General features: G+C 38.2%; 1 protein-coding gene across 1 annotated transcript; it reads left to right on the forward strand.

Moving 5' to 3' along the window:
• The first annotated feature begins 938 nt into the window (after positions 1–938).
• Positions 939–9,174, forward strand: LOC127354272 (major histocompatibility complex class I-related gene protein). The gene is made up of 6 exons (XM_051384078.1): positions 939–1,117; positions 2,478–2,714; positions 2,827–3,090; positions 3,767–4,033; positions 6,349–6,489; positions 6,975–9,174. The coding sequence occupies exons 1-6, from the start codon at positions 1,060–1,062 to the stop codon at positions 7,205–7,207; spliced, it is 1,200 nt and encodes a 399-aa protein (XP_051240038.1). The 5' UTR covers positions 939–1,059; the 3' UTR covers positions 7,208–9,174.
• The last annotated feature ends 4,703 nt before the right edge of the window (positions 9,175–13,877 follow it).

Genomic DNA, 13,877 nt, shown 5'->3' on the forward strand with positions numbered 1-13,877 from the left:
TTCTATGGGAAGAGGAGGCCTGCTGTGCCACAGATTGTTGTTGTGCCAGCAAACGTAGATATCATTGACTTTGATTTTCAGCCTAAAACTGACCTTTTCAAAAAAACTCAAAACAGAAAAAATGTCTTCTTATATCCACCAATAACACTCCAGGGTTGAAATTTCCAAGTATTTCAATGAGTGCCCTATAAAGGGTTAATAATCAGCCTGGGAAGGACATCAAATCGAAAGGGTTACTGTGTGCAGTGACTGAACCTGTTGGTTCAGTGTATACAGACTATCACAATCTGATGATACAATTCAAACATCCCAGAACATTGTAAGCCATGACGGTAAACGTGACATACTTTATACACTCTAAACATCGACATGCTAACATTGACATTGACATTGATGCTTAGCTCAAAGCATTGCAGCCTCACAGAGCTGCTAGCTGTCTGCTTAGTTATGATATAAGGACTGTACAAATATACTAAAGATGGTCATATACCTGATCTCATGGTGATGCTAAAAGAATCAGTTTGTCTCAACTGCTGATGTCTCATATCAGCTTCATCTGAACATCAGAATGCATTCTACATGTGGAGGACTGTGGATGTTGTCCCTACCCCTAATAGTGCAGTTTGTACCACTTTACCAGTAACTATTTTACTGTACATATGGGCATATAAAAAAACATCATTAAACTCCTGCAGGGTAAAATAATTGTGCTTGTTCAGCGGTAAAGTCCTGAACGGTCAGCCACTGCCACTTCTGGATCTGTTCCCTCTCTCTATGAGTTCTATCATCCATCCCAATAGGTAGCTGTTGAAGCTTTGCATTGTCTTTTTGAAATTAAATGCTTTGTTTATGAGTGTGCCAGTGTAGAAGTTCAGTTTGAACAGCTTGTAAACAGGGTGTGTCTCTGAGAATGTCACATCTTCATCTTGATCAGACAGACTTGTCCATCCAGTTTCTTTCAGTAATCTTAGAAGCTCCGAGGTAAACACTGCATTTTAATAGCCGAGACTGTGAAACCACTTACCCTGTATTTAAAAAGACAGAAAATGGTGCTTCACGATGCAGATGTGGATTAAACTTTTGACCCAATGGTTCCTGCTGTCAACAGCTGAATGTGGTAAGTGACATTAGTGCTACTGCTGAATTTTGAGGCATATTGTGAACTGTAGGAGCAGAGCCAAGTCTGTGTCTGTTGTCTGTCTATTGTCTTATCAAAACAACTCTACTACATTTGTATCTCCACAATATCAACTTGCAGAGATTCTTTAAAACAAGAAAGAGCAGTTTTAGCTTGGTGTGGGTATATTTTGCAATCCTTTTTCTGTGCTGTGGTTTAACAGTACAGCTCACAGAATTCTGGGGGCAGCAAAACAAACCATTGTTATTTTAATAAAGTCAGGCAGTAATTGGCATTTATCCATAATTACGTGAGCAACCACAATCTGTTTTGATTATGCACAGAGTCTAAGAGCAAAAGTGAAAGCCAGTGAAAGCCATTGCAGTCTCCTTCGTGTCCCATTACAATACTTCAATATTTGTAATATTTTACTTCAACTGATCCATTGTCGAAAAATGCTGAAAATGGCATATTGTCTTGTTTTGTAGACACATCTTTGATGAAGTAGTTAGTGCCAAGCTCACTGACAAACACATTGCATTTCCTGTGACTACTTCATAATTAAAGTCAAATGCTTTTCATGTGAAGCTGCCTCTGTAGGAAATGTCCTGTTTGCAGTGGCAGTAACTTAATGATTATGTAACCTACTGGGTTAGTTCCTAAAACAGTAAATACATAAATATTACAATACTTTCATCAATAGATCATGGGTTCAATCACCATTGTGTTACCTCATTCAGCAGTAGATAATAAATTAACAGACATTTATTGAAATGAAAATCTTTGAGATTGCCACTTTAAACTGAACTTAGTAGGGCAGGGCCTTTATATTTTAAATGCAGGACTTTTACATTTAACTGAGTATTTGCACACAGTGGTATTGTATGGGGCCAGAGTGGTGACATTAAATGTTGGAATTTAAATTCAAATTTGGCATTGAAAACAAAACCTGAACTGAAAAAGCAGGATTACATTGATAAATAAATGATATTTTTTTGTATTCTGATATATACACATATTTCACTTGACCTGTTTATTTCTGTCAGCTACTCTGTTAACATGCATTCAAGTAACTTGGTCGCTCTTGACTTTCTGCAATGACCTGATTGCATAAACATAGTAAACACAGGCCTACGCAGGAACAAATACTTCAGACAGGAGAAATATCCTGACTGCTGTACAGAGGAATGAACTTGTAGTGGTCTGTCTTTGTATCCATACTGATAAGATAATGTTTCTATAACAGAAAAATAGACTTTATTCAAACATATCTGTTCTAAATATAACAGCATGAATAATAATAGCATAAATAGAGGCAAGAGTCTGAGTTTTGAGCCTTCAAATGTCTTTTGTTTTTCAGGCTCCCACTCTCTTGAGTTCCTGTCTACAGGACGTGTGCAGCCTGAAGATCAGCCTCAGTTTGAACAACTAGCTGTATTTGATGGAGTTCCCATCTCTTATTGTAACAGCTGGACAAAAAGAGAAGAGCTCAAACCTACCCTGGAATCAAACAACTTACCTGAACGCTGTGATGAAGCAAATTATAATATCATAGACTCTGTCCATGTGATTCCAGCACTGATCAACAGCACAGTGTGTAAGTTCTTAAAATGTTTGTTTTTGTCACATATTTGATTCAAATTTGGTGAAGGGCTGTCTGACATTGTGCACTAAAACTAAAAACTGAATCCTACTTTCTTACTTTATAGATGTTATACAACGGCGCTGTGGCTGCATCAGGTCAGCCAATGGGATTGTCTCTGCTTTTGATGCCTGGGCAGTGAATGGGATGGACTTCATCAGCTTTGACCCTGAATCCCAGAGATGGATATCCCAGTCTCCCTCTGCAGTACCAGTTAGGCAACAGTGGAATAACAATAACGACCGGAATTTTGCCTTCAAACACTTCCTCAGAGAACAATGTCCACTATTGATACAGGGGATGAAATTAAGAGCAACGCACCAAAACACAGGTGAGAGCTGAAACAACTGTCCAGATAAAATACAGGCATCTTCTTTCAACCACACTTTAGAGTCTCCCTCAGCAGATGAAGTTGTCTCACTAATTTGACAGGGTCAGGGTTAGGGTTAGGGTCAGACAGGAGCATTCACAGGATCAAACAATAATCTATTTAAAAATAGGAGCGTTAACCCCAAAACAAAGTTAATTTTACATCCAAAAAAGATAAATACACAAACAGAAATGTGACTACATTGTGTGTCACATTTACACACTAAACTAAGAAGGTGAATATGATAAATATCAGCATGTTAGCATTGTCATTGTGAGCATGCTGATGATAGCATTTAGCACAAAGCACCACTGTACAGCCTCACTAGTGTAGCTGTTGACTCAATCTTGTTATTACTGAGAATATATTTGTGCTTTTATTTTTCACTTGGGATCAGTGAACTATATGACAACTGAACTGAACTCAACTACCTGCTGAGGAAGACCACGACGTGTTTGAAATCTCCAGAAAAAGCTTTGGAAAAAAACATTCTTGTCAAATTACTTTCTCCAAGATCGTGTGAAGATAGCGTGAACTTTCACTATTGTTTGCATATTAAACAAAGACCCATAGTGGTCATGTGAATGATGTTTTTTACCCCAATCGTGATCTTTGATATTACTTTATTTCTCTGCAGAGCTACATATATTTGCCAAGCCCATTGCTGACACAGACCAGGCACTGCTGAGGTGTCACGTGACGAGTACTGACAAATCAGTGAGCTCAGTGCATCTGATTGGAGATGGGGCTTTCAAGGCCAATTGGATCTCTGTAACTGGACCAATACCTTCTGAAGACGGATTTGTGATCCTCAGACTGACAGCTGGGATCTCTCTGAGCCAAAGCTCCAACACGTACGGCTGTAGAGTACAAACAGGAGGCCACAACATCACCGTGTTCTGGGGTGAGAACGTGACTTTTCAAAACGTACACACTGAATTTATTTGGTTTACCTCAACTATTGAATACAATCTGTTCAATCTCCTGAGAGAGTGCAACTGTAATCATAGTCTTTCACAGTCACTAACAAAGGTATTACTAATTGCAGTAGGTCTTACAGGTGTACTTAAAGGTCCGGTGTGTAACAGTTAGGAGGCTTTATTGGTAGAAATGGAATATTTGTGTATTATCACCTGAATATAGGAATGGTTGCGTAACATACAAGCCCCTACACTGCCCCTCATGAACCCACTGATACTTTGTACAAGAGATCATCTCACCTCCCACTCACTGTATTCAACTTGATACTTCAGGCTACTTCAGGCTTTATAAAATAATAATTATATATTTATTTTTTTGGCACAAGACCATGGTGTAAGCAGGATAATGCCCTTTGAGGTGTCTATTATCAGACATTAACGGACTTTGTGGAGGCAAATGTCCATTAATCCTGATAAAGGACAGTTTATCAGGCCTTGCCAACTCCAAATTCAGCACATACACTCCTGAACAAAATCTTAAGACTGGGGGAAAAATGACAAGTATTCGCATTTCGCGTTGGTGGAACATAACAAGATTGTAAGTAGAGCTTCAAAATGCCAAAAGAAGAAACAGGAGCAAGAGACAACAAAACAATAGCATAGGCAATTTATTGAAAATTGCATTTAAACTCAAATAGGCTGTTCATCAGTTGATCAAAAGTTTAAGACCATAGCCTTAAAAAAACCCAAAACAGATCTAAAAGTGTCAAAAAAAGGGCTCAGTAGTGAGTAGTCCCACCGTTGTTGTTGAAAATTTTGTTTAGACGTGCTTGATGCGAGTGTTTCCAGGAGGATGGTGGGAATAATGCTCCATGTGGTGAAGATGGCTTCACGAAGGGCATCCATGGTCTGGAACTGATCTCCCTTGCCATCCATCCCCAAACGTTCTCAATGGGATTTAGATAAGGGAACACGCAGGATGGTCCAAAAGAGCAATGTTATTCTCCTGGAGGAAGTCCTTCGTCAGACGGGCGTTGTGAACTGCAGCGTTGTCCTGCTGAAAGACCCAGTAGATCACCACACAGACGAGAGCCCTCAGTCAAGAGGGATGCCCGCTGCAACATCTCCACATAGCCAGCTGTGGTTTGACACCCCTCCACAACCTGAAGCTCCATTGTTCCAATGAAGGAAAAAGCACCCCAGATCATGATGGAGCCTCCTCCACTGTGCCGCCTAGAAAACAGCTCCAGTGGGATCTCCTTGTCATGCCAGTAACGTTGGAAGCCCTTCTGTCGCAGACGCTGTCTGATGGTTATTGCGCTACAGTCAGAATCAGTAAGGGCCTTAATTTGGGTCGAGGATCGGCCTGTGTCTTCACGGACAGCCCGTTGGATCCTCCGGCTCAGTGCAGGTGAAATTTTTTTGTGTCTACCACTTGACATTTAGGTCCCATAACCCTCAGGACTTTTAAGAAATTTAAAATGACTGCGTCCAACCTCGGCAGCGATGGCGCGTTGCGAGAGGCCTTGCTTGTGTAGCTCAACAATCCTGCCACGTTCAAAGACAGAAAGCCTTTTTGCCTTTGCCATCAGGTGGTCATGACAGTGTGAATGCCTGCTAGAAAATGACATGAAAGCCAGATTTTTGCACAGATTTTGACTTTTTAAGGCTATGGTCTTAAACTTTTGACCAGCTGATGAACAGCCTGTTTGAGTTTAAATGCAATTTTCAATAAATTGCCTCCTCTATTGTTTTGTCTCTTGCTCCTGTTTCTTCTTTTGGCATTTTGAAGCTCTACTTACAACCTGGTTATGTTCCACCAACGCGAAATGCGAATACTTGTAATTTTTCTCCCGGTCTTAGGATTTTGTTCAGGAGTGTATCTCCTCACGATATGCCAGCTTTCCACACTTTCCACAAACAAAGTGGATCAGACTAAGCCACACAACACTAAATAATTATAACACCCAAAAGAGTTGCCTTCAGACATCAATCTTACTCTCTAGTTTCCCAAGATATGCTGCTGTCGTGATGTTAATTATAGTAGCAAGAGAGTTATGTCTGGAGCTGGTGAGCTGTTTCTGGCAAACCATCTCGTCCTCTCTTTAGTGACAGTTATCAAACCCACAAGATAACTAATGCTTGTTCACTCTATATCATGGTATTTGTCATGGTATTGGATGATAATGATGATGATGAGGAACAAAAATCTAAGGAAGTCAAACTGTGAACTGATCATGAATGGACAGAATGAACTTCAGTGGTCAGAATGGATTTTCAGGATCTTCTTTCATTGCAGATGGGAATACTCTTGATGGCAAAAATCTTCTCAACATGTTAACTGTCCATTGGAAAATTCTGACATCAATCCTTGGATTTGTCTGCATTATCCTTGTAATCACTGGCATATCTTGTGGAACAATATTCTTGCTTAAGTGTGGTAAGATTTATTTCCCATTATGATTATAATTATTGTCAGCCCATAAGTAAAGGAGATTTTTAAAGTAGAAATTACAGAGATGTGTTTGAGATCATTTTTTCCATAATTTCTACTACATATGTTGGACCTGTTCATGAGTGAACTGTGTCTCTGGCTGTCACTGTTAACAGAGACTCCAGTCTGCAGTGTAGTTCTGATATGACTGAATAAATCCAGTCTAATGAAGTAATGAGATAAATTCAGAATGTATGTAAAGATAATACATTACATAAGTCTGATGTCTTACCTGCAAAGGTTCAGCGTACAGGAAAGTGTCATTTTAGCTCTGCTTTACACACTGTACTAGAGCTTACACACACACACACACACAAACACAGCTCTGTAGGTCGGTCCAATTTTCCCTGGTTCCTGCACAGTAATACAGTATTTGCTAAATGAGATCCAACTGCCAATGTAATGTGTCCTAATTGTGCTTGCCTTTGTAGTCAAGAAGAAGTCCCGTCCTCCTGCAAGAGTTGATCCAGAGCTGAATGAGCAGTTTACAAGGCTGGGTCAGAGTGTTACCTCTCCAGATCTGCAGAGCGTCATTTTTTCATTCACACGGGGTAGAGAGGGAGAAAGAGAGTGGGACCGTTGGGAGATGAGCGTTATTCCAGGGCAGGAAGACATCTATGATCCTGAATACTTTGCTCATCTAATTAATGGAGCATATCGATAGTTACGTAAGGAATTGAGAAATAAATTTGAGATTGCAGAAACCCAAAAAATTCTGCAGTTTAAAATATCAAATGTAAACGTCACGTTTTACTGTCAGTTAGTGCAACACTGCTGTTTTACTGTGTCACTGCTGTTTCCTTCCATTCTTTAGTGTATATATTTCACACTGAGGTTTCAGATACAATAGCCAGCTCCCAGCTATTTCAAAAATGGGTGAAGAGTTTGAGCTGAAGAGGCCCGAATGAAGCCTGGTTACTAAAAACAGCCGTCTGTGACGGCACCCACCTGTCACTCAAAGCAGCCACGCCGTTAATTATGTATAACTTTGAGCTTTAATGTAATTTTAACAGGTGATTTATATATAAATTCACCCCCTGTACAGTTGTCATAAACAGGAATATTAGCTATTGAGACCAAAATTGTTTTTTGTACCAGGCTGAACATGTTTGCTGTAAGTTGGACATTTTAATATGGGGCCTTATGGATATTGACTCACTGCTGGAGCCTGCCTCAAGTGGCTGTTAGAGGAACTGCAGTTACTTCTGCATTGGCTTTACAGTGTTTGCTGCTTTGTATCATGTAGCAAAACAGGGAGTTGCATAAAGGTTTATGTTTGAACCATGTAGCTATAACAACACAAGACCGTGAACTCTTAAAATCTCTTTTAATGAAAATATGTTGAATAATTCATTAAACTGTACTTTATATAATTTTATTCAACAAAACTAAGCCTAAAAACAAAATAATACTCAACAGTCCACTTTGAAATGTATATAGTTGAAAAGTGAATTTATATTGAAGAACTATGTGAGTGGAGTAAAAAGAAAAGCAGCTCTCGATGACCCACAGACAGGCAGCAGTGCTACTGAAGGATTATTATTATAACAGCAGTATCTCTGCAGGTTGAAGGGCTGCCACTGTTAATGATCATATTTTTATTCATTCATCTCAAGAACTGGACTTAATTATCTTCTTATGTTGAGATACCAATGTCAGTCAGTCCCAGGTAATATTATGTACTGGCCCCTGTATGTAAAGAGTGTGCATAGAATGCCTTATAACCTACCAAAACTATGAATATGAGCTAAAACCTCCCTTTCTTGTCAAGCTACTTTCCGTTTCCAGTATTATTTAACATACATGTAACATGCTCTTTGATTTATATGCACCGTTCTGTCTCCTACACAAATCTGTTCTGATAAACTCTGATTCATTCATTCATTTACATTTATTCCAACTCATCAATCCAAACACAAGATTGGACCTGCTTCCTCTCACAGATTCACTGTAAGACCTGACAAAACAACTTAATGAAATAACTAAGTTAACTTAAATTAATCCATAAGTTCATATTCACATGACAGACATATTCAGCTGACAACCATTTTGATAATCAATTAGTTATACCTTTCATCATGTGTCAGCTTTTTTGACAGGTAATGTAATAATTTGCTCTTGGGGAAGAAAAAAATAGCAAATTCAACTTGTTGGTAATATTTGTATAAAGAAGATGCACTGAAGTGACTTTATTCAGTTAATTCTATTCACAGATTTAAAATAATTTGAAATGAAAGAAATTAAACTTCAGCTGTTGATGGCAATCTGTTTCCTCAAACAGTTTGTGTTGAACTAACTCATCAGGTTTTACAGTGCTGATTGACAGGAACTTAATTCAGAGATGAACACTAGTTCTCTGATGCCGTTGAAGATGTTTACTACAATACTGTCTGCAAGAGCTGGAGTCAACAAGTCTTTATTTTTTATTAATGATACGTTAATATGGATATGAGTGTCAATGCATTCAAATGCATGTTCTTAAAATAAAATACAGATTAAGGCTCTGTCTACATTTTAAAGAGCAGCTGGGATTCTGTCCTCTCCCCCACAGTTATATTTTATTTTATTTTATATTTTTGTGTCATTTCATGTCTTGCATGTTGTGTGTAATAAAAACAAATCAAATTCAAACTCTTAATGTTCCCTATTTTATTTAGTCAAATTTGCAGTGGAGGTTGCATCTGCTGACTGTTAATATTGACACTGAATCTCCTTCTTACTGTAAAGTGCCTTATATGTTCCAGTACTTCCAATATTTTGCTATGGTCACTGAAAAGACGTACAAAATTGTTTTTTCACTGTTTGAAGTGTTGATTTAGACTATATTTCTATATTTCATCCATCACATCTCACTGTCAAGAAGTCTTCTTATACTATGTTATCTGACTTCCTAAGGCCTTTTTCAAAATATTAATATCTCTCAGAGAGAGAGAGTAGGATTTCAGCACTCAGCCCAATGAGACCTGCTGGACTGAATGATGATTTCAATTTTAAATACTTCCTCTGAACAAGTTTAAAAATACATAAAGTAGTATACGATCTGTAACCTCATTATAATGAAATATAAGGAGTCATTATCAATCATCAGTTGAATGTTGTACATTATGTGTTTAGGTAAAAAAGAACACCACTCTGTTATCAGATTTTTGAAACCCTCAGGCGTATTTTTAGATTTTGGCCCCAAACATCCATGTACAATATGTTAAATTATTGTGTATTAACAATTAGATTATATTAACAAATAATATTGTAAAAAGAGAATAATATAGTGTACATGGTCAGTGAATGTCTCTTTGCTACAATATAAACAACATGTATATCTGCAGGTGCACAGAAATGCAGTGAAATATGTCACAGCAGAGAAAAAATGGTGTTAAAGTTGTGGGATATGACTATGATGAAATCCAGCCTAGTATACTTTAGATTAATTTAGAATGCATGTAAAGATAATTCATTATATAGTCTTACCTGCAAGGGTTCAATGTACAGGGAAGTGTCATTTTAGCTCTGCTTGACCCACTGTACCAGTCTGAGAGCTGTCTCTCTCTCTCACACACACACACACACACTGCTGATCTAATTAATGGTGCAAATCGATAGTTACGTAAGGAATTGAGCAGAGAATCTGAATCTGGAGAAACAAAGTAATTGAATCACTTTAGCATATAATGCATATATTTTTACTGTCTGAGGCATAAAAATGTGTGTGTGCACTGTAGCATGCATATACCTAAAAGCAGCCACGTCCTCAATTATGCATAATTTTAGGCATTAATGTTATTTAAACAGGTGAGTTAGTACAGTTAGTATTATAAAAATTCACCCCTCGTACAGTTGTCATAAACAGGGAATTAGCGAAATAAGAGACCCAAACTGTTTTCTGTTCCAGGCTATAAATGTTTATTTCTGCTATTAACCCTAACCCTAACCCTAACCCTTGAAATAATACACGCTGCACTTTATATTATTACATTATGCACATTTTATGATTATGCCCTCTTGGGTGCTAATCCTAACACTGACTTAGCGGTTTCACCATAAATGCATCACAACTTTCTGCGCACCACTTCTCCACAGCCCCACAAACAACTTGAGTCTGCCTCTGGAATGTGTTCTAGAAGCAATATCTCTGCAGGTTGCCTGTACAAAAAAAAAAAGAGTAAAGTTTAATTGATTGACAAGTTCATTTTCAGTAAGTCTGTCTATCACAACGCACCACCATAGCATGTTGGGACCTTTGTACTCTCAACATTTCAATTTTATTCTCAACATTTCAGCTTTGTTCTGGAAATTGTATTTGAACTTTATTTTAGACATTTCAACTTTATTCACAACATTTCGACTTTCGACACTCGAACTGCATTTGAGATCATTCATATAATCATCAATTCTGAAATGGTTTGACTTGTTTGTTTCTTAATGTGTCATATCGAGCTGGGATTCTATCCTCTTTCCCACAGTCCCATTTTTTATTTTTTTAAATGTGAAACTGGCTGTTTTTATGGCACTGTCCAACACCTGGCATAATCTCAACTTCGATTTTAACATTTGTAATTATACACTGTCTGAGCTGTTACATGTTTTAAAGCAATATTTAGAATGTGACCCACTGCAAACCCTTGTAATGGGTTATGAGTAGTGCTGTCAAAAAAATATTTAATCGCGATTAATCGCATTAATGTCGCAATTCATCGCACATTTTTATCTATTCTAAATGTCCCTTGATTTCTTTTTGTCCCATTATTTTTTCTCATTTTAATGCTCTTATCAACATGGAAAAGTGGATCGGCTTGCTTTGTGCAAATGTTGTTTTTATTGAAAAATCATCCATTGTCACCTGGCTTTGACGAGGGGGCGGAGAATTGGCATCAGCTGTGTGTTTGGCCATCAAGTGGTATTTCAGACTGGACGTGCTGTGATGATAGCTCAGTTCACAACGACAAAACACACAGATCACTTTGGTCTTGTCAATGGAACCATTTGGCAACTTTTTAAAAGTAAACTTAGCATTCAGAATATTATTGGCATCCATTTCGGCGTCTCGCGCTCGCCATCCACTCAAAACACAACATCTACTACTCTTAAACAAGTGTGTGCAGCGTGCCTGTTGTTTTGTTTCCGGTCTAGCTAGATCTGGCTTTTCTAACGTTACTAGTTGTTGCAACAGCATATGAAAAAAACTATAAAGTGTGCTAGGCCAAAAAGTAAGTTAATCTTGCGATAAAAAAATGTATGCTGTTGAAATGGGTTTGCGTTAACGCTGTTAATAACATGTTTAACTGACAGCACTAGTTATGAGAGTTGCTGATACCTCAGACAGAGACCAGCCCTGTACATCAGATGTTCCACAAGGAATCAAAGCCAGATGACACTAACGTACAGGTAAAATGACATTGTAGAGACATCACCAATATCTGTGGTGACTTGTATGTGATGTTGTTCTACTACCAAAATGGGTCAATGCTCACGTTGCTTTTCTGGATGCAGATTTTTAGTCAGATCATGTCATGTTTATATGTTACTGCTATCTCAGCAACAGTTTTTGCTTTGGCTAACTTTTCTAGTTAGCAGATACCACCATACATGAAGTTAACAGATTTTTGCTGTTTATATATGTCTAGGAGTTTGCTGTCCAAGGGCTTTCGCTCATTGATTATTCAGATAGTGATGAAATTGATGAGGACTGTATGGAGAACAAAACTCCAGCTCCACACCGTGATGTTCTAAGTAAGATAATAGAAAACATTCTGGTATGCCTTCGATGCTTTGAATTAAATTAAAATGTTTTTAGTCAAGTAATTGTATAAATCTTCCTGTTTCTGGTTTTAATAGATTGTGCATTTATGTATGAATGTATGCACGTCTTGACATACCTTTTTGTTTTTGCAGATGGATAGTGGACCGGAGGTTTCTTATCATTTGTAGATGAAACTGTTGTGAAAGAAACCTGCTTCTCCAAACAACCATTCCAACGAGCAATCAGATGATGAACTTGTTCCATCACTGAGACGCACAAAAAGCCTTATGGTAAGCTCCTAAAACTTACTTAAAACAGTATGAGTACTTAGCTGATGGGCGCTTTCCCCTGCCACTTGTTTTTCTACTGTGTCAACAAAAAGGGAAAATCATATCTCCATTTCTCCCTTTTTGCAGATGGATAGAGTACAAGATTTTGCTGGCTGTCTCTACAATTCAAGTGATGACAGCACAGAGGGCACTTTCATTTCTAAGCCTGAAAGGGATTCACAGAGGCTGAGAAGAAGCTCTCGCCATCCTGTAAGCCTTTTTTGATTCTTGTATGTGTTTCTGTATGTGTTTATGACTGTGAACATGTCTGTTGTTCTTGCAAGTGAGCCTGGTACTGACTCAATTTTATTTCCCTATTTTGTTTTGTAAATTGATACCAAGTGTGTTCCTTTTTTAGGCTTGATTGTATATATGACATATTCAGATAGGTTTTTAGTAGGGATGGGAACGATTACTCAAGTACTCCAATACCCGTTCATGACATTATTATTCGAGTAACAGTTCACTATTCGCGCTGGGACAGGGAACGGAGCAACAGCCAGCAGCGAGACCGTCAGGGAGAGGGAGAGAGATAGAGAGAGATATCACTGCCGTAAGTTTGTGGTGTGAGGACGGGGATTGAACTTTGTTTTGTGGGCAACTTCTCATTTTTTTAAGAAAAATTAAAAATGAAGGGGCCCTTTCCCACCAATAAGGGGAAATTTGTTTTAGGACCCTTTCCCCCCCTTTCCTTTCAAAAAAAACTTTTTTTTTTTTTTTATTTAAAAAAAAAAAAAATTTTTTTTTTTTTTGTTCCACCAAGAGAGTTTTCAAGGCCTCCTCTTTCCCTTTGACCTTTTGACCCAGGAGGGGAGGTGAGACTGTGGCGCCGACAGTCTCCTGCACAGAGAGGCTGGTTCTTTTCAGATTCTCAGATGGGATCTCTAAGGTGTCAATTTGTTTTATCCTCTTTAACAGAACACTGACTTCTCCACAGATCAGAACGACACCCTACACCTAAAGTGGATCGCGTGTGATAATTAAGTGCCTTTTTATTGTAAATCAGGGTTAGATATCCCTGAAATGGTTTTACATCTCTTTTAGTCTGACAGGTCCATCTCCAGAGAGAAACTCCTCTGGAATCCACATCTGGCATTCTGACACCCCTTCCTCTAAAGTGTAAATTACGATGTTTTCTGTTGATAGTGGACATTCCAATCTAGGAAGCAGTAACAACAGTTGCATGGATATAGATTTAGTTCTGTTGGAGTATTATGGTAAAATTTCATCTCCTCCTAATTAACCGATTGCCATCCAGCATGAGAAGG

The sequence above is a fragment of the Dicentrarchus labrax genome, unplaced genomic scaffold (assembly GCF_905237075.1).
Source record: "Dicentrarchus labrax unplaced genomic scaffold, dlabrax2021, whole genome shotgun sequence".
NCBI lineage: Eukaryota > Metazoa > Chordata > Actinopteri > Moronidae > Dicentrarchus > Dicentrarchus labrax.

Bases quoted from the DNA above. Each gene is read 5' to 3' on its own strand.
- LOC127354272 (XM_051384078.1), top strand. From the start codon at position 1,060: ATGCAGATGTGGATTAAACTTTTGACCCAATGGTTCCTGCTGTCAACA. The intron at 2,715-2,826 runs GTAAGTTCTTAA...CTTACTTTATAG, and splicing joins ACTGATCAACAGCACAGTGT to ATGTTATACAACGGCGCTGT. The intron at 3,091-3,766 runs GTGAGAGCTGAA...ATTTCTCTGCAG, and splicing joins AGCAACGCACCAAAACACAG to AGCTACATATATTTGCCAAG.